The following is a 23005-nucleotide window of genomic DNA, read 5'->3' as shown; positions in this document are numbered from 1 at the left end:
GGTGAAAAAACTCGAGCTCACGTCATCTTCTAGTTCACAATCAGTTCAGATATGAGAGAGACTAACACTAGTTTTGAACAGTGAACATTTAAAGATTTTATGATTACGTGTTGGCAAAAAATAAATAAATAAATAATAAAGACAAGTTTGAGGGTATCCGGTTATAAGCATGGGTTATTTAATCTCACGAATATTAAGTTATGCACAACATGCTCAAGCATGCAGTGCAGGTGAGACGTGACCAGTGAAATGAGGAAAAACGTATTCTGTGTGAACAGCCTCTAGATTACTGCTGAACTACAAGATTCTGTGGGAAGGGTGGAGGATATAAAGACTTTTAGCAAGACAGAAGACATACAGGTGCTGGTCATATAATTAGAATATCGTGAAAAAGTTCATTTTTTTATTGTAAATTATTTTAAAAAATGAAACTTTCATATATTCTAGATTCCCTACATGTAAAGTAAAACATTTCAAAAGTTTTTTTTTTAAAAATTTGTTGATTAGAGCGTACAGGTAATGAAAGTCCAAAATCCAGTATCTCAAAATATTAGAATATTTACATTTGAGTTTCATTAAATGACCATCCCTACAGTATAAATTCCGGGTATCTTTTGTTCTTTGAAACCACACTAATGGGGAAGACTGCTGACTTGGCAATGGTCCAGGAGACAATCATTGACACCCTCCACAAAGAGAGTCACAGAAGGTCATTACTGAATGGGGTGGCTGTTTACAGAGTGTATATCAAAGCATATTAAATGCAAAGTTGACTGGAAGGAAGAAATTGGGTAGGCAAAGGTGCACAAGCAACAGGGATGACCGCAAGCTTGAGAATACTGTCAAGTAAAGCCAATTCAAACACTTGGGAGAGCTTCACAATGAGTAGAATGAAGCCGGAGTCAGCGCATCAAGAGTCACCACACTCAGACATCTTCAGGAAAAGGACTACCAAGCCACTTCTGAACCAGAGACAACGTCAGAAGCATCTTACCTGGGCTAAGGAGAAAAAGAACTGGACAGTGAACAGTGGTCGAAAGTCCTCTTTTCAGATAAAAGTAAATTTTGCATTTCATGTTGAAATCATGGTCCCAGAGTCTGAAGGAAGACTGGAGAGGCACAGAATCCAAGCTGCTTGAAGTCTAGTGTGAAGTTTCTGAAGTCAATAATGATTTGGGGGGGCCGTGACGTCTGCTGGTGTTGGTCCATTGTGTTTTATCAAGTGCAAAGTCAATGCAGCCATTTTCCAGGAGATTTTGGAGCACTTTATGCTTCCATCTGCTGACAAGCTTTATGGAGATGCTGATTTCCTTTTCCAGCAGGACTTTAGCACCTGCCCACAGTGCAAAAACCACTTCCAAGTGGTTTGCTGACCATGATATTACTGTGCTTTATTGGCCAGCCAACATGCCTGACCTGAATCTATGGGATATTTTCAAGAGAAAGATGAGAAACAGTCGATCCAACAATATACAGATGATCTGAAGGCTCAATAGTGCCTCAGCAGTGCCACAGGCTGATCACTTCCATGCCACACTTCACTGATGCAGTAATTTGTGCTAGGAGCAAGTCATTTGCTGTAATATGTCCTGCCGATCAAGTATTGAGTGCACAAAAGAACATACTTTAAAGAACTTGAACTTTTCTGTTTTGCAAATCCATTTTTTGATTGATCTTAGGAAATATTCTAATATTTTGAAATACTGGATTTTGGACTTTCATGAGCTGTACGCTCTAATCATCAAATTTAAAAAAAAAAAACTTTTGAAATGTTTTACTTTACATGTAGGGAATCTAGAATATATAAAAGTTTCATTTTTAAAAATAATTTATAATAAAAAAATGAACTTTTTGATGATATTCTAATTATATGACCAGCACCTGTATTTAGAAGCTGTTACTATGACTGAATGGGTGCCCAAACTTTTCACACATTTTCTTTTTCTTTTAATGAAAATGCAATGTCACTCTCTGACAGCAGGTGGCGCTTTCATCCAAAGCCTCTTACATTACATTGATTCAAGGCATACCTATTTATGATTTGATCCCATGGTGTTTCTACTGCCACACTCCACAGTTTGAGCTACAGAGTATATTGCCATCAAATGGAGGCCTTTTGAGCGCAAATTTGTTCCCAGAATTTAGTTACATATTATTTATTGTCTTTCTAATCTTCTTAAATGATTTTATGTAAAGCATTGTGAATCAGACTGTGTATAAAATGTGCAATATTAATAGAGTTGCAGTGCCGTGCTGTGTCCTGTAGGGGGCAGAACACACATAAACTATTAAAAGTGTTTGTTATTACACTGCCACAAGAGGGAGCAATTCCCTTTAAATGTTTTTGCATAAGCACATGAACATACATGGTCTGCAATGTGTGTATATAACAAGACACTAGTATGCTGCATATTTTATTATGACTTTTTAAAGTCATTTATGGCCACATGACACTCATAGCTGCTACCAGTGTGTTACTGCCTGCTCATTTGCATAAAGTAACATTATCATGTGACAGAGATGATATTTGAAATAAATCTCTAAGGCCTCTGTGTCTCTAGAGGCGTCTTTCCACATGTTTGTGTTTGCGTGTATGTGTCTGTAAATGTCTTTGGAATAACAGCACATTTTCCAGAAAAAACACGCACAGCGTCCAATACACACCATCCTCCTCCACTGTGTGTGTGTGTTTAGGGACAGAGCGAGATCTGCAGGTCAAAGGTCACGATGGGACTGAAACAGGACGTGGGAATGAGGCGACGGGAAGAGGAGGCAGTTCCTCTCAATGTTTATCTGCCCTGAAAAACAGCAGAAATAAAGAAAAGAACAGATGGAGGGATGTTCCCTTTACAACAAGGATTATTATTATAATGTGACACACTTTGGCCCAATTATAATGCATTAAAGTGTCTTTATAGTGAGCTGAACACGACTGAGAATGTGTTTTTATGTTGAAATACATTATATGTGGCTTGTTTTCTGAATCACGAGGACTTTGAATTGTGCATAATGTAAGTAATATATTTCTACACAAATACTTAAGTTACTTCATGTATGACCGCAGAACTGAGCACAATCACATATTTCTGATTGCAAACAGTGAAATTGACATGCTATTATTCTACTTCAACATACTCTGTAAGCTGCTTTAGTAAAAGAGAAGCTCCTGCCATCTGCATGACTGTAAATACAGATCCAGATGCATTAATCTCTGATTTCTTCAGCGAGTGTCCTGCATTTAACCACTTGTGTGTGTGTGTGTGTGTGTGACTATGATGATCTTTGTAAAGAGGAAGCTTTGCCTTCTGAACATAAGCATGTCATTTTATAGTTAAATAATTAAATACATATATACATACATTTATTATTATTATTACTATTACTATTACTATTATTATCATTTAAATAAAAAAGGAAAGCAATTCCACAGGGAAAATCAGAAATAACCCGCCACCCGCCTGTTTTGATTGGATGTAGGGAGTAAAGAGACCGCGCCGCAGCCTCTAATTGGCCATGCAAATGAGGAGGGTGTGTCTGTTGTATCTGTAGTCCCGCCTCGTTTCCTCTCGCAGTAGATTACACTGAATTAACAGCTCTGTGTACTCTCTGACGCTCAGATTTGAAGAAAACACAGAAAATATGGAATATGACGGTTTTTGAAGCAAAACAGGTAAGTTTCTTGTATTGTTTTATAAGACTGTGGTTAATAATTAGGAGTAGTATTTTTGAACCGGTCATATAGGAGCGCAGGATGCACATGAACGCGCACGTACGAGTTATCAATCGCGCCGCAAGAGTTTTAAAAAGCTTTTAAACTGCGACCGTTAAACCGTCAGACGCGTAAACTTTTCAGTCAGTAGCGACTGTGTGAAGTTAAACATTTCACAGAAACGCGATGTTTGGAAAGCTGTCACAATTGTTTTAGGGGGAAACGGTGAAGATGCTGGAGAGTAAATGTGGTAATCCTTTGCTCTCTGAGGGGATTTGGGCTTTAAAGCTCATGTCTGACCATCTGCCCTCAGAAAACTGACAAAACATGCTTAAATTAGCCAGATACCGCCAGTCCGGAGAACAAGTCTGAAAAGTGAGTATATGAAATTACATAAACAATTCAGTCAGCTGGACCAGAACGTTATGATTTTGAGTATTAAAAAAACAGGTTTCAATTCCTCAATGTCGTTTGAGAAGGTCAGTGGTTTTGATTTTAGGAGAGAAACTCTTTCTGGTAATAAAAACAAAGTATACTTAGACATGTAAATAAATACATTACATGTCATCACTGTAATATCGTGTGTGTGTGTGTATGTATGTATATATATATATATATATTTATATATGAGCTCATGGCAAACATTGTATTATTATTAATTAGTATTTTGACTCTTCTTAATGTTTCTAGGCCTATCTCTTCATGTTAGCCTTTCTTGTTCTTGTATGTGTGTCTTCTACATGTTTTCCTCCTGTTCATCGTACGTTCCTTTCTCTCCCTCTATCCGTCTCTCTCTGCCCACTCCAGCATTCCTGGAACACTTGTAGAGTTTCTGTTGGGTTCTCTGATCTCGGCACAGAACCGACGGGGTCGGAGAGAAACTCCCCCTGAATTCCTCAACATGAAGGTCAGGAGGGAGAAAGCTGGGGTCCAAGTGCTCCTTAACACGGCATTATAGTTTATTCCTAACCCTCACCCTGACTAACCCTGACCGTAACTAACCCTAACCCTAGAGCTAAAGCGACAGTTTCCCAGAAATTAAAAATCTGTCATCATTTGCTCACCCTCAAGTTGTTCTAAACCATTATGACTTTTATTCTTCTACTCAAACACACACACGCACAAAATAAATTCTAGTAAACAAACAGTATTGGTTACCAACCAACTTCCATTTTCCATGCATTTTATGGACAAAAAAACAGAACGGGTTTTCAAGCATCCAAAAAATAAAAGTGTAATACAACTTTAAATTTAGTCTTTTTACTTTAGAATGTGTTTTTCTGAGCAAAAAATAATGGCCTTTATACTACGATTTACAGAAGACTCCCACTAAAATGTCATTCAGTGTCACAATAGTTTATACAAAAAAAAGTCTTGACATTAAAATGCTTTAAGGCTCACATACAGCCCCCAAATACTAATTAATTGTAATTTTAAATCTTTATACTTTAAGAATACAGCTGTGATCCACACTCAAAATTGTTTTAGGCACCATTTGATATTTTCTTACATTATTCACATTATAAATCTTTATACTTTGCCAATATTCTTCAAATCACTAGGTTTTATCGATTTGTCAGCAAGACGTTTTTGTAAAAAAAAATATCTTCTGTTGAAGTGAATAAGGTAACTGAGCTCAACAGCTCATATAAAGATTATGGATTCCAAATTTTTTATTATATGAAAATAACTCTGTTTTGTGCAAGAAAGTAAGTCATACGACATAATTATTTATTTATAATTATTAGTATTAACCCTCCCTTAATACAATGCATTTTTAAAAGAATGTCATTTACCTTTGCAAAGCATCTTTAAAGTACCGCACTTTGGGACCTTTTATAATGAACATGTTTTTATGTAAAAACTCGATACTAGGGCTGTGCATTTAATCGCAATTGTTTTTTCGATTTCGATTTCGGCTTCCAACTATTATGAAAACAAGATAATCGAGGAAAAACAATTATTGTGCCGCATTCAATCGTGTTAAATAATCTTGATTTCAATATTGACCAAGAACACACAAGACCTAGAGACACGTTTATACTTTGGGAAGTTACTTAAGCGCTGTTTTTAGAATGCTGTGTCATGTGAGAAGCTGCAAAAGACATGAACTCAGCGATTAAACGTGCATCTTGTCAAGTGCATATTTACATTTTTAAAAAAAACAATGAAAAAGCAGTACAGGAATGCAAAGACACTTTCTGTGCGCAACACATTTTTCATTTAAAAATGCGAGACGCAGGGCAGTGAAGTAGGAAAACAAACACGTTTTTTTTTTTAACTCCATTTAGCTTAAGTTTTTAGAGCGCGATGTCATGGGCAAGACGTTGCAGAAGACACGTGACCCGTGCTCAACGGTCAAAGACATCCATCTTGTTTATGTTTACATAGAAAAAACACGTTCTGTGTGAACGACCTCTTATGGCACAGCATGTTTACATAGACCAACAGATGAAATACAGCACTGATGGAAGAGCAACACGTCTGGTGTGAGCGGCCTTAACGCTGTGTTCATGAGTAACTACCACTGGACACACGCTGGATATTGTTGTGTCCGAGAAGGGCAGTACAAGTTGAGAGAGAAGGAAACGAGAGAGACGATTCTGAGCTCTGGACAGGAAGCAGAACGGCTGCTTTATGTCAAAGGTGGCGAGTATTTTTACTGAGAGCGTGAGAGCTGTCAGAGAGAGAGAGACGTTACACACACACACACTCACAGTTCTGTGAAAAGTGTTTACTCTCACTGACTTCTTCACGTCTTAATGCTGCATGATGGGACTGTGATCTCCATACATGTGCAGCTACAACTTTGACCAAATTAATTTCTTTAACAAATGATATCTTCGAATGCATAAACATGACAGGATGGTTTTTTAGTGCTTGTGCAACAAAATGAGGTGGATTTAAGATTAATTTAATAAGTATAGAATATTATTGTAGCAACGTTATCAGTTCATTCATTCCCTGGGAATCAAACCCATGACCTTGACATTGATAGCGCCACACTTTACTATTTGTGCTGCATGAACGCTGGCTGGCTCTGAAGATATTCTTTACAGTTCTTCTGTTTTGGTCTCACTTTGAGCTGCAGGAAACACTACAGACCAGAGAAGATTTCCAGCCGCTCTGACTGAAGTGTTCCTGGAAAATAGCAGGACAGAAGAACATTCCCAAAGTGTTTACTATATCTCAAAGTCCTGTAAGATCGATCATAACATAGGCGAGAGTATGTGGAACTGTGTTCGTGTTTTTCTAAACATGACAACAAGCTCTGTGGATCTCGGTCAAGTGCAGGAGTGTGTGATGCACTGGATTCACACTGCGTGTTTTTTATTTACTTCAATTTGAAGTTGAAAGGAATGTCTGAATTATTTCATGACTCTCTAAGTGAAGAATCTATATTTTCATATGCTAATTTTTTTTAGGGATGGGTAAAACATGATTCTCTGATGCTTCACAATTATCTCTTCAGCGATTCTGAGTTGATAATCAAACAGCAAAAAAATCCCTCGCTGTGTTTGTCTGGAAAATTTTCAGATACTGAAATCACTTTCTGTTTATTGCTTGTAATGTGTTTCTTTGTTCCCCTTTATTACTATATATTTGTTTATATTTGAAGCTACATTTAGTTAGTTAATAATTCTCAACATAGTACCATTGTTTTGATTTATTATTAATTTGTAATTATTTATAAAAAGTAGTTATAATTATATGAGTAATTTAATAAAAATGCACAAATAAATTAGATATTCAATAATGGGAAACTCATTAATTAATTAGAAAAAAATGTAGATCATTTTAGAATGGGATCATGCCTAAAGATTCCCACCTCCAGTATTTTACATAAACATTATTATTATTATTATTAATAACAACAATGCATTTACTGTAAATTAAATTCATACTAAACATAGCCTAAAATTATTAAAATACAGTGGAGAAAAATATCAATACTCATATATTTTATTCGTATTTTGAGTCCTTCATATGAATTTTGCTGTCTCACTGTTAAAAGTTATTGATTTAAAATAATAAAAATATGGGATGCTTAGCATCATGTTCACAGGGAACTGATGAAATGTGTACTTTAAAAAGCAGTGCCAAATGCATATAATGACTGTAGACTGGACTTGTGTACTGTCCTGTAATGCTTTTTATGGTAATGTGATGTGCTGCTATAGCGGCTTCAGGCTTTAGCTTCAATGTGTCAGGGTCTGCTAAAATAATACAGAAAAATACTGGAGGAAAGCAGGTTGTCAATTCCCAACAGGACAATGTTAAGGCCAAAGTTAAGGCCAGTTCACTGAATCGTCACTGCTCTCACAATTCAATTCGATAACGATTCGATTCGATTCCATGATGCATCACGATGCGTTGCATCCCCAATTTTCAATATTACTGCACGTGGCTACATTTTTGTCAATGAATACAAGCAGTCAGATATATGAACTCCCTTTTTATTTTATCTGCTCCAAGAAAGTACACTTCCTGAATGTAGCAAACATCAAACAAATCTTAAGTCTGAACACAGCTTACGACAGGAGCATTTAGAACTAGTAAACAGTAGTAAATACTAAAAGTGCATGAAACTGTAGTGTACTTGAGTTACAATAACACTCACACACATTTGCACACGCTTGCTCACACACACACACACACACTCGTACGTAGTGTTATCACGGTACCAAAATTCCAGTAGACGGTACCAATACCAGTAAAATTTTACGGTTCTCTGTACCAATTTCGGTACCACAGGAAAATCTGTTGGAACTATTTTATTTAACTAGCCTATTTTTAAAAAACATATTAATATGATGGTAATCATATAAATATTTGGAGCGTGTGTGTGTGTATGTTTGTGTGTGTATATATACCTCGATTAAATAAATTTTGAAATATAAAAAAATTAATAAATGCTCAAACATCCATTTTGAAACAGACGTGTGTTTATTTTAGCTATTCCTTCAGTGAAACGACACACTACAGCCTGTGAAACTATGAAATAAATATCAGTAAATAATGGTAACCTAAATAGTAAGAAAGTTAAATATTATTCTAAAAAACATTTCCACACAAAGATGTGTCATATAGCCGCTCTGCTCTTTGATGTGGGACACGAGCAGGAAAGAGACCATTTCTCTTTAATAATATCTTCATGTTATCTCCTGATGTTACAAGGAACTGACACTTGTTGTAAAAGGTCTGAAGAGCGAGTTTTATCTTCATACATTCAGGCTGTGTTTGATTTTGCGCTGCCAGAGAAAGCGAAAGTAAAAATCACCGGCGTGTGTGAAACGCGCTATACAAATAAACTTGACGCGTCTTATAAAGTCTAATAACAAACACAAACTATGTTAAATAGAAATTGACGTGCAAGCAAAAAGGATTCTGTCCTACGGTGTTTTTCTACTTTACCACAGTGAAAAATGCGAATATAACAGGCCTAATTAAAAGCGAACGAAAGGAAGAAACGTTTGTAATCCCCTGCGTGAGTGAAGATTTGGGAAAAGAAACAGAGATTCCATGTTCAGTGGAATAACTAATGGAATATTGTTAAATTCTCTGCTAATCGGGTGATCAGATCGCGATTCTTAAAACGGAATACAAATCCGACAAAGCTTATAAGTATGGACTCATGTACCTCTCTCATTCGGCATGAACCAAAATATTTCCATGGCTGCGATGTCACATTTAATTGCTAACCTATTAGCCTATTTCTTCTGTAAACAAAGCTTTGTGCTTCACTCGTGTCATATTCATGTAAAATACTGTCCTATCAGTGAGTACCGAATATACCTGGATACTCTGGTACTACAGAAATGCTGGTATCGTCACATTTTTAATTAAAAAAAATCATTTTGAAAGTGATTCCAACGATATTGTTTCTCTGTGCCGTTATTGTTATAGTTGTTCTGTGGACTTTGCTTTTGTTTTATATTTAGAACAATTTTAGAACTATATCATTATTGTTATCATCCTTGGTGTGAACGGCCTTTAGACAGGAGTATCTTAAAGCCAGAGAGGTTTGTGTCCTGATCAGTCGAATCTCAGAGCGCCGTCCAACTGAGCATTTGTAACAGGAACTCAGAAACGCTCGTTTGTCAAACATTCCCGTCCAACCTGACAGAAATCTCGCCAAGAAGAATGGGCAGGAATTTGAGTGATACAGACGAACCCAAAGTTAAGCATGTGATGGTTCAGTAAAAGAAAATGTAAAAAATATGTATAAAAGACTTTTTATAGGCAGTAAACATAAGCTCTTGCTCTGTTTTTGCAAGCATTGCTTTTTTCTCGTCTCTGTTCGTTGCCGCTCTGACTGTCTGTGGTGTCTGTGTTGTGGTGTTTTTGGATGTGGTTTCTGTGTTTTTGGTCGTGTTGATCTGGTTGTGACTGTGTTTAGCTGTGAACAACATTCACATTTGAATAAGTATGAACAACAGCTGCATAGAGAGAATAAATACTGAGGTGGTTCAGTGGTTGTGAAGTGTGCTTGTGTTTTCGCTCTTTACAGTAAAGGACACTTGATATTATGTATTTAATAATCTACATAATTGTCTCTCTATGCTCCATTAATGAGCCTGAACGTTACTGTTAATTACAGGCCTGTAATGCAATTTAATTAAAGGAGAATTTAGGAAATCAAGCACTTTAGCTTCTAGTATATAAAACTTTATAATTGAATAAGCCTGTACATTAAAAGATCCAGATTAAACCCCCGACTCGTGTGTCCCGGTTCATCTGCCTAATGGAAGATTAGCTCCGATTAGCCATTAATTAGCTAAAGCGTCTCCCACTGACACACTCAAAGCTTCTCGGCAGATTAGCTTCAGGTTGGATCCGTTTTTAAACATTGTCACGGATTGTTATGGGATCATAGTTCATCAAGGCTACCGAGATATATATATTAGTTTTATATCCCGCCCACTTTTTCAGCTGTGCTGTTCCGGAAATATTTTTTGCCATTAAATTCTACCATATGGATTTAAAAAAAAAAAAAATAGCAACATTGTTTTGAAGCAAAATATTTATTTGAAAATCACTAAGGCACAAGACTGTGAATTTAAAGGGTTAGTTCACCCAAAAATGAAAATAATGTCATCAATTACTCACCCTCATGCCGTTCCACACCCGTAAGACCTTCATTAATCTTCAGAACACAAATTAAGATATTTTTGTTGAAATCTGATGGCTCAGTGAGGCCTGCATAGCCAGCAATGACATTTCCTCTCTCAAGATCCATTAATGTACTAAAAACATATTTAAATCAGTTCATGTGAGTACAGTGGTTCAATATTAATATTATAAAGCGACGAGAATATTTTTGGTGCTGCAAAAAAACAAAATAACGACTTATATAGTGATGGCCGATTTCAAAACACAGCTTCATGAAGCTTCGGAGCGTTATGAATCTTTTGTGTCGAATCATGATTCGGATCGCGTGTCAAACCGCCAAACTGCTGAAATCACGTGACTTTGGCGCTCCGAACCGCTGATTCTAACCCTTTAACGGCTTTAGTGAGGGAAAGAACTACAATCCCATAAAGCATTGCGAACAGCATAATCCAAATAAAAAAACAAAAAATATAAAACTACTCATTTAAAAATGTTTATTATGTACATAAAAACAATATATTTGACGTTTATTGCAAAATATGCATATATATTTGAATTTTTCGAAAACGTCATTCGCAGTGTTTTGTGGAAGTGGGTGGAGTTAATGAGATCTTTTCGCAATTCTGCTTGTTGACTCTGATTGGTGGAATTTTCTATACAGCATCATGGGTAATGTAGTTTTTCACCATGAATTCTGCTGTTGATTTTAAAAATAAGATGATTATTTTAAAAATACATGATTATTTTAAAAATAAGCTGAAATAATATGGGCTGACAGATTCAACAGAAGCAAATACCATGGATTAACAACCTCGTCGCTCACAGTAGGGCTGACTTTAAAGGTTTATAAGTTATCGTTTTAAATCATTTTCCCTATGGAGAAAATGAATGGAGATTTTACTTCTGGAACTGACTGTTGCGCTCTATTCAGCTCAGATGTTGAATAGAGGAGTGTATCGCAGCACACATTAGTGTAGATAAATACAGCAGCTCATGTTAACGCTGACCTTTAACACTAATGTGTATCTGACCTTAATCTCAACTATACACCAAAATAAAAACAAGATGATCCCAGAATTACAGTCCAATATGACATTTGCTCCGGAGGCTTAACAGAGCTCAAATACATGTTAATTAGGTCATCATGATTTATTGTTCATGTTTGTGTGTTTGATGTGATTTATTGATCTATTGTGTTCTTGAAATGTGATGCACATTTACACCATCATCTTAAAATAATCTAGATTAACCTTTAGACCAGGGCAGGGCTGCATAAAGTACACAGAATAGTCTTACAAGTTAATCATCAATTTTTTATCTTTAAGACTGTTTATCACTCTGAGTCAGTTACATAAAAATGTAGATTGGTCTAATTTAATACTGAACAATAAGACTAACTACTATTTGGTTATACTAGTTCTTAAGACACAGTCTTAACATGATGGTTATGTTTATGACACTGGCCCAAAGAGTTTAAAATTATTCTTTAAAATAACATACATAAATGAATGTGCTAAAAACTCTATATTATGTTACCTTAAACCAGATCTAAAGTTCAGATAAATTTATCATTATCCTGCTCACATTAAAATGTATTGTGTAAATTTAAAAAGTAATGTACAAGAATGTGACTCTGTACATCAATAATGATTATTTTAATGTCTTGATGATTTAGATGTCATGAGTACGTGCTAACTCAAGAGTATTTGTGTGCTGTATGTTTATGTTTGCATCTATTTATCGTCTTAGTATTTTTATGATAGTTTACTCATTCTAACTCTGCAGATGACTGACAGGATATGGCGTTACTCTGTCATCATGACGATGGTCTGTTTAGCCTGGCTCTTCCCAGTCATCGCTACTGCCACGCCCTTCCCCAAGGATCTGCAGCCAATCAGTGTTGTGGGACCGGAAGGTGAGTCACATGACTGACAGGAGTTGATTGTGCTGGTCCAAATCACTGATCAGATTCTGTCCTCCATCCAAACTATTTCTCTGCAAAATTTGTGTTTGTTCTGCCAACATTTTCAATGGCCCACCTTCAAAAATTCTGTTCTGTTGTAACTTTTTAAAAATAGTTTGTCTGAAGCTAACATGCAGTAAAGTCAACTACATACAAACACCCAACGCCATTTCTGAGATCCAAAGCCTCACAGTTTTGTTGATCAGTTTGAGGGTTGATGTGTAAATTGACTGAAGTGTTTGTTGTGCTCCACAGACTCACACCTGTATCCCAGTTTCCAGGGTCTAATGTCACACAATAACACGGAGCGTCTCGGTCTGGACTATCAGCGGATGATCAGGATCCAGCATATGCTGTACATCGCTGCCAGGTCTTTTTCGCTCGCTGGTTTATTCCAGTCAGTCCGTTCACACACATCCAAGATTACTGAAGATAAATCTGTGCACCAAAACACATGCAGGCCTGGAAAATCTACTCAAATTGTACTGAAGTGATTGTATGGATACAGAGTAAAAATTTGACTCAAGTATCTTGTTAAAGCATGCTTGAGTGAAAGTAAAAAAGTACAACTTTAAATTTTTAGTATTAAAAAGTAGAAATAAGCACTTTTTGTTATGCCTAGTTAGTGCTTCTGTCTGCAGATGTCTTTACATGGTTTATTTGGGGCATTTGAATGTTTTTAATTTATCAATCAGCATATAATGTAATTAATTTGATTAAATATTAATTAATTGACAGCCCTAATTGTTACTCAAAATAATATTTATTTACATATAATTACAATACCACTGATCTACTCTGAACATCAATATATATTTGCAATGAATTTAACATTTATAATGTTTATTAAACAGCAATTGTTTTTGAGGTTTAAAACTGTAGTGGACAGTCACTGCTGGCCAATAAATCAATCAATCTCAATGTTAAAAATTAAGTGATTTTTGTCTTTTACAAAGTTCTGTTTTGAAAGGTTTATACATGCTATTTTTTTTTTTTTTTTTTTTATGGATTTTTAAAAAATTTTATTTTACTTGCAGAAGCATATTGTTGCGCTCTATTGCTCAGCTAGAAAATATAAATAACCCATAATAACATAGTGACCGTCAAACATCAGAACACCAACAAAAATGTAACAGAACGTTTCAAGTCGAAATAAAATTTTAAGGAGTAAAATGTACTTTTTCTTTCTTTGGAAATGTAAAGGTACAAGTTATTCAGTTTAAATTGCGCTTGAGTACAAATCCCACAAAATAACACTAATAACAATAAGTACAGTAATCAAGTAGAATTACTCATTTACACCCTAAGAAATGTGATTCTATTAGGCATTGATATATTTTGTCAAATGTATAATTTTACTGAAAACAGCTGGAGAAATCATGAAATACAAAGTATGACTTTTTCTTGTGTTTTCCACCTGTTTAGAGACCATGTGTTTGTTGTGAATCTCACTGCGTCAGTGGATAAAGTCATCCCACAGCAGGTGAACACACACACACACACACACATACACACACATGTGTGCAGTCACACACACACACACATAGGTGTAAGCTTCATACGTGAGGTCTTACAGTAATCTGTTCTTTCAGATTCTGACGTGGAGATCTACAGACGTGTCGAAGTGTGCTGTGCGAGGAAGAAACAGTGTAAGTGTCTCATTACAGCAGATCTGAGATCAGATGAAGAGTGATAGGACACACAGCTGGACTAAAGATGTGTCTCTGCTGGTAAAGTGTCAGCTGATGAAGCCACACAGCCAGAAGAGCCACTGAATTTATTTTGGCTGGACCACAAACCTTCAGAGACGTTTAACAGATGTTTTTCACTCAGAGAAGCTCATGTTGGGATTGTGTCTGCAGTGTTTTGCTCTGTTTACACCTTATGTTAACACTAATCTCTTATGTGTTTCCTGTGACCACTTGTATTTGGATTTCATCTATGTCAACAAGTGAACGGATCACAAAACATTTACTTCTGTCCATGTGTCCATATAGACGGATGCTAACGGCAGGTGTAAATGGACTCTCCTGAACTCTCATTGTGTCATGTGTGTTTGACTTTAAATCATCTTCTGTCTGCTTTCAGGATGAATGTTATAATTACATCAAAGTTCTTGTGCCTCGTAACGATGAGACTTTGTTTGCGTGTGGAACCAACGCGCTGAACCCCGCCTGCCGAAACTACAGAGTGAGTGCACTGATTTCAGCTGCTTGTCAGTCAGCGCCATCTCATGGACAGATGTTTTAATGCTCACCCTGTTGTTGTGATGGTTTGTGGTCAGTTGAGTTCGCTGGAGCAGGTCGGTCAGGAGCTGTTGGGTCAGGCCCGATGTCCATTTGAGTCTCGCCAGTCCAACGTAGGAGTGTTTGCAGGTGAGATGCTGAAACACACACACTACATTCACATCTGATCACAGGTGCTCAGCAATACAGGCGTCCAAAGCATTTGGGTTTTTCCAAAGCTCCACAGTTTGTGTTTGCGTGTATAAGGGCTGCAGGGATTACAGGGATGTGATTCCCATATTTTCTGACCACAGAAGTATGACCTACATTATTTGATTAAATTAAAAAAATTGAGTTTTGGAGCAGCTCGATTCACAGTAAATGCTAATCTCTATATTTTAATATCTGAAGCCAAAAAAAATAAAACAAGATAATATTAAAATTTTACTGTTGTAAAATTAAATTAAATTCACATTTATTTGTAAATGAAATGAAATACATGTAATAAAACATTTTAATTGACACTAAATAGTAATATATTTCTTTGATTTGTTTATTTTTACAATATAAATAATACCTTCAAACAGTATTTTGATTACTATTATTAATAAAAAAAGAAAATAACATATTTTATTTGACATTAAATAGTAATATTTCTTTATTGATTTGTTTTAATTTTTACAATTTAAATATTACATAAAAACAGTGTTTTGATTCATAATTATAATAAATGAAATGTAATAACATTTTAATTTACACTAAATATTAATATATTTTTTATTGATTTATTTTTTTTACAATATAAATAATACATTAAAACAATATTTTAATTATTATTAATAATAAAATTAAATTTAATTAAGTTTAATAATACATTTTATTTGACATTAAATAGTAATGTTTTTGTTGATTATTGTAATGTTTATTTTTTATAATTGAAATAATGCATTAAAGCAATATTTTGATTATTTGTAGTATTATTAATAATAATAAAATTAAATAGATTTAATAAAACAGTTTATTTTACATTAAATTGTAATATATTTCTTTATCGATTTGTTTAATTTTTACAATTTAAATAAAACAATAAAAACATTTATTTATTGTATAGTCATATTGAATGTTTTTTTCTGTAGTCGATCACCTGCCTGTGATTGATTGATTAAATTGCTTTTGATTGGCAGCCTCACATTTTAACCAGAGATCCGAGTTTGAGTCTCTTCACTTCATGTATGTTTGTATTTCAGGCGGTCATTTCTATTCAGCCACAGTGACAGACTTCCAGGCGAGCGACGCAGTGATCTACAGGAGTTTAGGAGGAGAGGGGCGGCCCGTCCTCCGTACGGTCAAATACGACTCCAAATGGCTGAGAGGTGCTGCTTGAACTTCATCAAGATGTTTATATGAACATGAATGATTCCTCAGATCATGTGTGTTGTTGAGGAGAGTTGGACACACCGTTTTCACTCAGTTCAACTGAGTTTTATTTGTCTCTGCAGAGCCTCACTTCCTGCATGCTGTAGAATATGGCAACTATGTGTATTTCTTCTTCAGTGAGATCGCAGTGGAGCACACTGCCGCTGGGAAGGTAAATCATGTGTCTGTGCTGTCATGAAATGAGATCCAAACAGAAGCATACTGTATAAAAACAGTTGAAGTGCTCCCGTTAGTCATTCTCCTCATTTCTCGTCCTCGTTGGTGTAGGTGGTGTATTCACGAGTCGCTCGCGTGTGTAAGAACGACAGCGGCGGCTCCACGCGTGTGCTGGATCGCTACTGGACGTCGTTTCTGAAGGCGCGGCTGAACTGCTCAGTTCCTGGAGACACATTCTTCTACTTCGACGTGCTGCAGTCCGTCACCAATGTGCTTCAGATCAACCAGCGGCCCGCTGTGGTTGGAGTCTTCACCACACAGATCAACAGGTACACACAATCACAACACACACACTCACACAGAAACACTGTATGTCTGTTAACTCTGTGTCTGTGTGTCTCAGCATTCCCGGTTCAGCCGTCTGTGGGTTTTATCTGGATGACATCGAGCGGGTTTTTAATGGGAAGTTTAAAGAGCAGAAGAACAGCGATTCGATGTGGACGTCAGTGCCTGAAGAACATGTGCCCAAACCACGGTGAGATGTTTGTGAAGAGAAGCTCACTTTCAAAAAACAGGGAGAATCTCACTAAACCTGTCAGAAACAGTTTCCCAAAATCAAAAGGGAAAAATTAAGAAAAAGCATTTTGCAGAAACAATGGTCCTTATGTTGATTATTATTAATTTATTAAAAAACTATAAAGACATTAAAAAACTAATAAAAATGACAAAAAACACACACACAAAGTAACATTTTAACTAATATTAAAATGAAACCAGAAAATATAAAACAAAATATTAACAAAAACTATATCAATGATAGTAAAATAAGACTGGTCTGTGTTTTTGTGTGTGTTCAGTCCAGGTTTGTGTGCAGGTGAAGGTTCAGCGTCCTCGTTCTCGTCCTCTGTTCAGTTCCCAGACTCTGTGCTGTCATTCATTAAGACACACCCACTGATGGACGAGTCTGTGCCGTCAGTCAACAGCCAACCACTGATCACCAACACCGCCAGCAGGTACTACACACACTCGCACACACACACTGACCATGTGATTCTGTCATCACTCTCATGAGTTTGTATTGTGCAGGTATAAACTGACTCAGATTGTTGTGGATACGACCGCTGGACCTCATAAGAACCGCACCGTTGTGTTTCTGGGCTCTGAAGACGGACGTGTTCTGAAGGTTCTGACCAGCACTCAAGGCAACGGCTCACATGGATCCAAACTACTGGAGGACATTGATGTGTTCAATCCCACGCAGTGAGTGTCAGACACCAGAGCTCTGTGCTTCTGCTTGTGCATAAAACATGACTTTGTTTCCCAGTGTTCTGAGATAAACCCTAACATCGTGTTGCAGGTGCAGCGGTGAGCGCAGGGTGTTGGGTCTGGAGCTGGACAAGGAGCATCACGCTCTGTATGTGGCGTTTTCCAGCTGCATCATCAGAGTTCCTCTCAGCCGCTGCGCTCGACATGCCACCTGCAAGAGGTGAGACCAGTTCACGTGTTAAATTACCTGTGCTTGCTTCATGTTGAATATGTAACAAATGAAGATTCCATTAAAATCCATTAAAATAACCAGTGAAGATTTCAACAAAGTCTTGTTATGTTATTTCACATATTAGTCTTTTATCACTCTGTTCCTCCACAGCCGCTGTCTCTACACACATGACCCATACTGCATCTGGCTGCGGACGGGACGCTGTGCTGACGTGGCTCCAGGATTTAAGTAAGAGTGACATCACTTCCTGCTGCATGATCACTGATCGTAATTTCACATGGAGCCCAAACTAAACTATCTGTCTGTGTTTTTATGATGAGCAGGGCAGGTTTTGAGCAGGACATCGATGGTGACCAATCACATTTATTTCACACATGCACTGGTAAGTGAGTCTATGACGCGTTATGTATATTGTTCTAGGGAGTATATGTGAGAAGTTTGCCGTTTGTAAATCATTGTGGGACTGATGTTTGATTAAAGTTTCTCATTAAACATCTCCAACTAAAAGGAAATGTTAAGAAACTAGAGGAATTGAATATAACATGTTCGGTGCAGAAGCTGGAATATTCTGGAATTGTGTAGCAAAAAATATAGATATGATTATATAATATATGAAGGTCACAGTTTGCACATCCATCACTGTCATAATACTAACTTTTCTAATACTAATTTAAACTAATTCTAATCTCTTCTATATTTACATGTGCTCAGATGTGATGTCAGCAGCAGGAAGTGATGTGAACTCAGCCGTGGATTCAGTCTCTGGTCAGTGTTACACACATTATGATGTGTCTGTGTTTGTACCTTCTTAACCATATTTTGGAGACAAATTTGTACCTAGATGTGAGCTCAATCTGACAAAACCTTCTTTTGAAAAACCTATATTTTTTCCAAATTTGACCAATCATGACCAGTCATTGTTTAATCATTATTGATCATTTGTGTCACTTCAGTGTAGTTGTTCACATCCCTAGTATTAGTAATATGTATTATATGTAGCTAGTGTTATATTGTAATGCTCGAAACATATTTGAAACAACACAATAAATTCATTAAACATCTTACCTTTGTGGATTTAAGACAAGTTGGAGATTATATAATTAAATAATTTAAACAGATATAACTTTTGATTTAATAATGTATTTGTAAATGCTGAAATTTACATGAACTAAGATTAAAAAAAGGCTTTAGAAGTATTTTCCATTGTTAATTCATATTAACTAATGTAGTTAACCAATCTTAACAAATGTAACCTCATTAGAAAGCGTTACCAATAATACAAACAACTAAAAGCTAAAGCTTTGTATTTTCAGGCTGAGTGCATCAGTTCTCTTAAAATAAATGTCAGAAACCTTCTCTAGTCTGAAGAAAGTCTAATTCAGCTTCAGTTTTAAAGGATTAGTTCACTTTAAAATGAAAATAATAAATATCCTGCTTTATAACGGCAGTGAACGGGGCCAACAAGTATGAAGCTGAAGAAAGTGCATCCATCATAAACATAATCCACACAGCTCCGAGGGGGATAATAAAGGCCTTCTGAAACAAAGCGATGCATACGCTTTTTTCGTAAGTTGCATACGGAAGGCGGTCTGGCGGAAGCTAGTTATTTTACTTTATAACTTGTTAAATATGGATATTTTTCTTACACAAACGCATCGCTTCGCTTCAGAAGGCCTTTATTAACATAAGAAAGAGCAAAAGAAAACACTAAATCAATGACATTGAAAGATAAAATGAATGTGTCTGTCTCTGTAGGAGTGAAGCAGCATCCTGATGCAGAGAGTCTGATCAGCGGCTATCACTACACTCTTCTGGGCGCGTGTGTGCTGATGGCGTTTGCGTTGGGTTCGATCGTGTCGGGTCTGCTGGTGTCGTGTTACTGCAGTCAGAGATCCCAGCGAGCACAAGAGCCCGAGGCGTCACTTCCTCACGCGCTCTCGCTCAACAGCCTCGCCAAACTCAACCGCCTGCTGGACGCCAAACCGGACAAGAACGACGTCACGTCCTCCCAGATCTACAGCTCTGGCCCGCCCTGCCGGCAGCCGCCCATTAAACCACACGAAACTGTGGAGGAAGAGCTGGTCTCGACGCTGCCCACCCCGGATTCCACTCCCGAGCTGCCAATCAAGAACTTAAAGTCACTGAACAGCCAATGGGAGAGAAGCCTCACCCTCAACTCCACACTGCAGCTGTTTCCAACAAATCAGACTCTTTCTAGCAATCACACTCCCTCAGAAAACCACAGCGACGACCTACTCGAACACATCCAGCATCAGGATGGACGTGATGTCGCCAATCCAGGATCATTTTTGATGCCAACATCATATTACAGTTGCCTAAAAGAGACGTCCGAAACCACAACGCTTCAACAGACTCCACTGCAAACGCTTCCCGAACGGCCAGACACCATCACAGGCCAATCACAGCGCAAAGTCCTCATCAAGATGGGCAATGGGGTCACAACGGCCCGCCAGCACACTTTCAACCAGAAGTCAGCGCAGTCGTGCAACATCTACGAGATACACAGACCGCTACTCGCAGGCGGCTCATGTCTGACACGACAGCACAGCTACAGCGAGCCTCCTCACCTCCAGCGAGCGGCCATCATCAGACGCACGGCATCGCTTAAACCGCAGATCCCCCCTAAACCCATAAACATACCCGCCAAAACACTACACCTGCCCTCTGCTGCCACACACGGCAAACACAACTACTGACCTCTGACCCAGCTGCTGTCCTGACTCGGCAAAGTACGACTAGAGGAAAGGTCAGAGGTCAAAAAAAGCAAGTTTGGAATTGAGCACTAGCATACTGATTACTGCACAGTATATACTGTATATATCAAACATGATCTCAACTCATCTATCTGAATATCTTTCAGATAAAACCACTATTTTGCATTTTAACAATTTTAAAAGCTACAAACACAGTCACATGACTTCAACATCACCACCAGTAAGCTTCAACAACTCGTTTAGTGTTTATTTAAAATCTTCAAGTTGGAAAGTTTGAATTTTGAGAATGGTTTGCAAGAGCGCGATTATAAACAGTCTTTGAAAGAGACTAGATGAGTTTAACTGTTCAATGTCCCCATCTTCCTGTTTAATGCCACTCGTAAGCAACCATCTTTTTCAAGACACGTAAAAGCTTAAAAATCACGAACGGGTGGCAATTAGTGATTCATTTTTTATGTTGTAGAATAAAACGTGAGAATATCTTAAGATTGTTCACAACAGAATTTATTACAGGCATTTAACCAAAGACACATTCAGAAAACCCACTGACTTAAAGACGATGGAAACAGTAGTTCAAAAATACTAACTCGTTTCTTGAACGTCAAGTCAAGTGCATTGCATTGTGGGATACAGTATTCCATGTTGGTATTCATTTACACACTGTGTCAAGTAAACGTGCTGCAGTAGTATGAACAGTATGCTAGTATGCTCTTCTGAACATGATTCCGGCTCAGAAAACGGGATAAAATAATGCAGTTGTCGCAGCACTGAACTCTGAGTGTGTTTGTGTCGCAGTGACACTCTGCAACAGGAATGTTTCTGTTTTCATCGAGAGCACCATGAGACCCAGAGAACGACACGAGCCGGATTGAACCCACCAATATCTCACAAGCATCACATCAGACTGACATGATTAAGGCAGAGGAATTAATGATAATGTGTTTGGATTCATTTGTGCCTTACATGGTGTTTGTGAGAGAGCTGAGGTCAGAGGTGATGATGCTGACTCTAACCCATAACCCCCTCCCTCTCTAAGGGACGTCTCCTGGAGTCTCAGTGGCCGTCGATCAGCTGATGCAGGACCGTCTGAAGAGCGTGACTTCATGTCACAGGTTTATTTTGAGTTGTAAATGTCATGCAGGAGACAGAAAAATGTCTTTTTAGGAGCCTACAAAAATAATGCTGACTGGTGAAACATTTACTTTAAAATAATTAAGTTTTCATTTTGCTTGCAAAAATACAGAAAAGCAGGTGCTTTTGGAATATTTTCAAAAGCAAGTATTTTCAGGGCCTGCAGCAAATGTGAGCAACAGGATGTGATGTCATGCTTGTTTTAATAAACTATGCAAAATGATGAATAATAAATGCTGTGCTCTCACACTATAGGACATTCTGAGGCTTTATTATTTTAGACACATTTTGATGCAAAACCACCAAATGAGAGTCCGCACTGCAAAAAATACACACAAACTCTTTATTTTTATCAATATTTCACAAGATTTAATATCTTTAGTCATTTTGCTTCTCCAGTAAATGTTTCTTGATTTAAGAATGTTTAGATATTTGTACAGGAAAACGAGACAGAAACACTGAGGAAGAACATTATTTTTTGCAGTGCATGTTTGGTTTTCAGCCGAAATCTGTGACGTTTAGAGTCTCTGCTCGTCTTTTCACGGCACAGAATCACAGGTCAGAGTTCAGTCCACTTCTGTACGCTGTAAAAGACAATTTCATGTTTGTATACCTGCCGCCCTGCATTTGTGTGTGTGTGTGTGTGTGTGTGACGCACCCCTCCACTCTGACAGTAGCTCCGCCCACCTGATCAGCAGAGGCCGTGATTGGTGCATTCTGAGGGTTTGTATCACAACTTATGTTTTTGTACTTGTTTAATAAGAGCACTATATTCTGTGAGATGTGTGTGAATTTCTCAGGTGATTGTGTGTAATATGAACGAACTCACTGATCATTAATGATAATGAACACTGGCACAATCATGTCAAAACACTTGCTCTGCACTTAATAAAAGAAACATTGCTAAAAGTTGCTAATGTACAAAATGCCATATTTCAGTGTGTCTTTTCACTGGATCACACGTGATCTCTTCAGATCCCTGGAGCGACGGGTGATTAAATGTGAACTGCAGTCATTAGTGAGTATTTGACTTTATTC

General features: G+C 37.3%; 1 protein-coding gene across 4 annotated transcripts; it reads left to right on the top strand.

The window, feature by feature from the left end:
- Positions 1-3547: 3547 nt before the first annotated feature.
- On the top strand, positions 3548-22879 carry sema6d (sema domain, transmembrane domain (TM), and cytoplasmic domain, (semaphorin) 6D). Of its 4 annotated transcripts, none has more exons than XM_051872740.1 (19): positions 3555-3670; positions 4517-4616; positions 12608-12737; positions 13041-13155; positions 14211-14268; positions 14378-14434; positions 14874-14975; positions 15070-15160; positions 16258-16383; positions 16510-16598; positions 16715-16932; positions 17007-17138; positions 17461-17616; positions 17690-17863; positions 17961-18089; positions 18252-18329; positions 18425-18483; positions 18813-18866; positions 19857-22879. In XM_051872740.1, the coding sequence occupies exons 2-19, from the start codon at positions 4611-4613 to the stop codon at positions 20816-20818; spliced, it is 2736 nt and encodes a 911-aa protein (XP_051728700.1). In that variant the 5' UTR covers positions 3555-3670; positions 4517-4610; the 3' UTR covers positions 20819-22879. The 4 variants fall into 4 exon arrangements, with proteins under 4 accessions (XP_051728699.1, XP_051728700.1, XP_051728702.1 ...); XM_051872741.1 differs by lacking the exon at positions 3555-3670 and adding an exon at positions 4066-4084; XM_051872739.1 differs by lacking the exon at positions 4517-4616 and having other exon boundaries at positions 3548-3670.
- Positions 22880-23005: the final 126 nt, after the last annotated feature.

Source organism: Ctenopharyngodon idella, chromosome 19 (genome assembly GCF_019924925.1).
Source record: "Ctenopharyngodon idella isolate HZGC_01 chromosome 19, HZGC01, whole genome shotgun sequence".
NCBI classification, from domain to species: domain Eukaryota; kingdom Metazoa; phylum Chordata; class Actinopteri; order Cypriniformes; family Xenocyprididae; genus Ctenopharyngodon; species Ctenopharyngodon idella.
Note: the sequence above shows the minus strand (reverse complement) of the source record. Positions and strands in the feature narration are given on the sequence as shown.

Bases quoted from the DNA above. Each gene is read 5' to 3' on its own strand.
- sema6d (XM_051872739.1), top strand. From the start codon at position 3,647: ATGACGGTTTTTGAAGCAAAACAG. The intron at 3,671-12,607 runs GTAAGTTTCTTG...CTAACTCTGCAG, and splicing joins CGGTTTTTGAAGCAAAACAG to ATGACTGACAGGATATGGCG. The intron at 15,161-16,257 runs GTGAGATGCTGA...TTTGTATTTCAG, and splicing joins CAACGTAGGAGTGTTTGCAG to GCGGTCATTTCTATTCAGCC.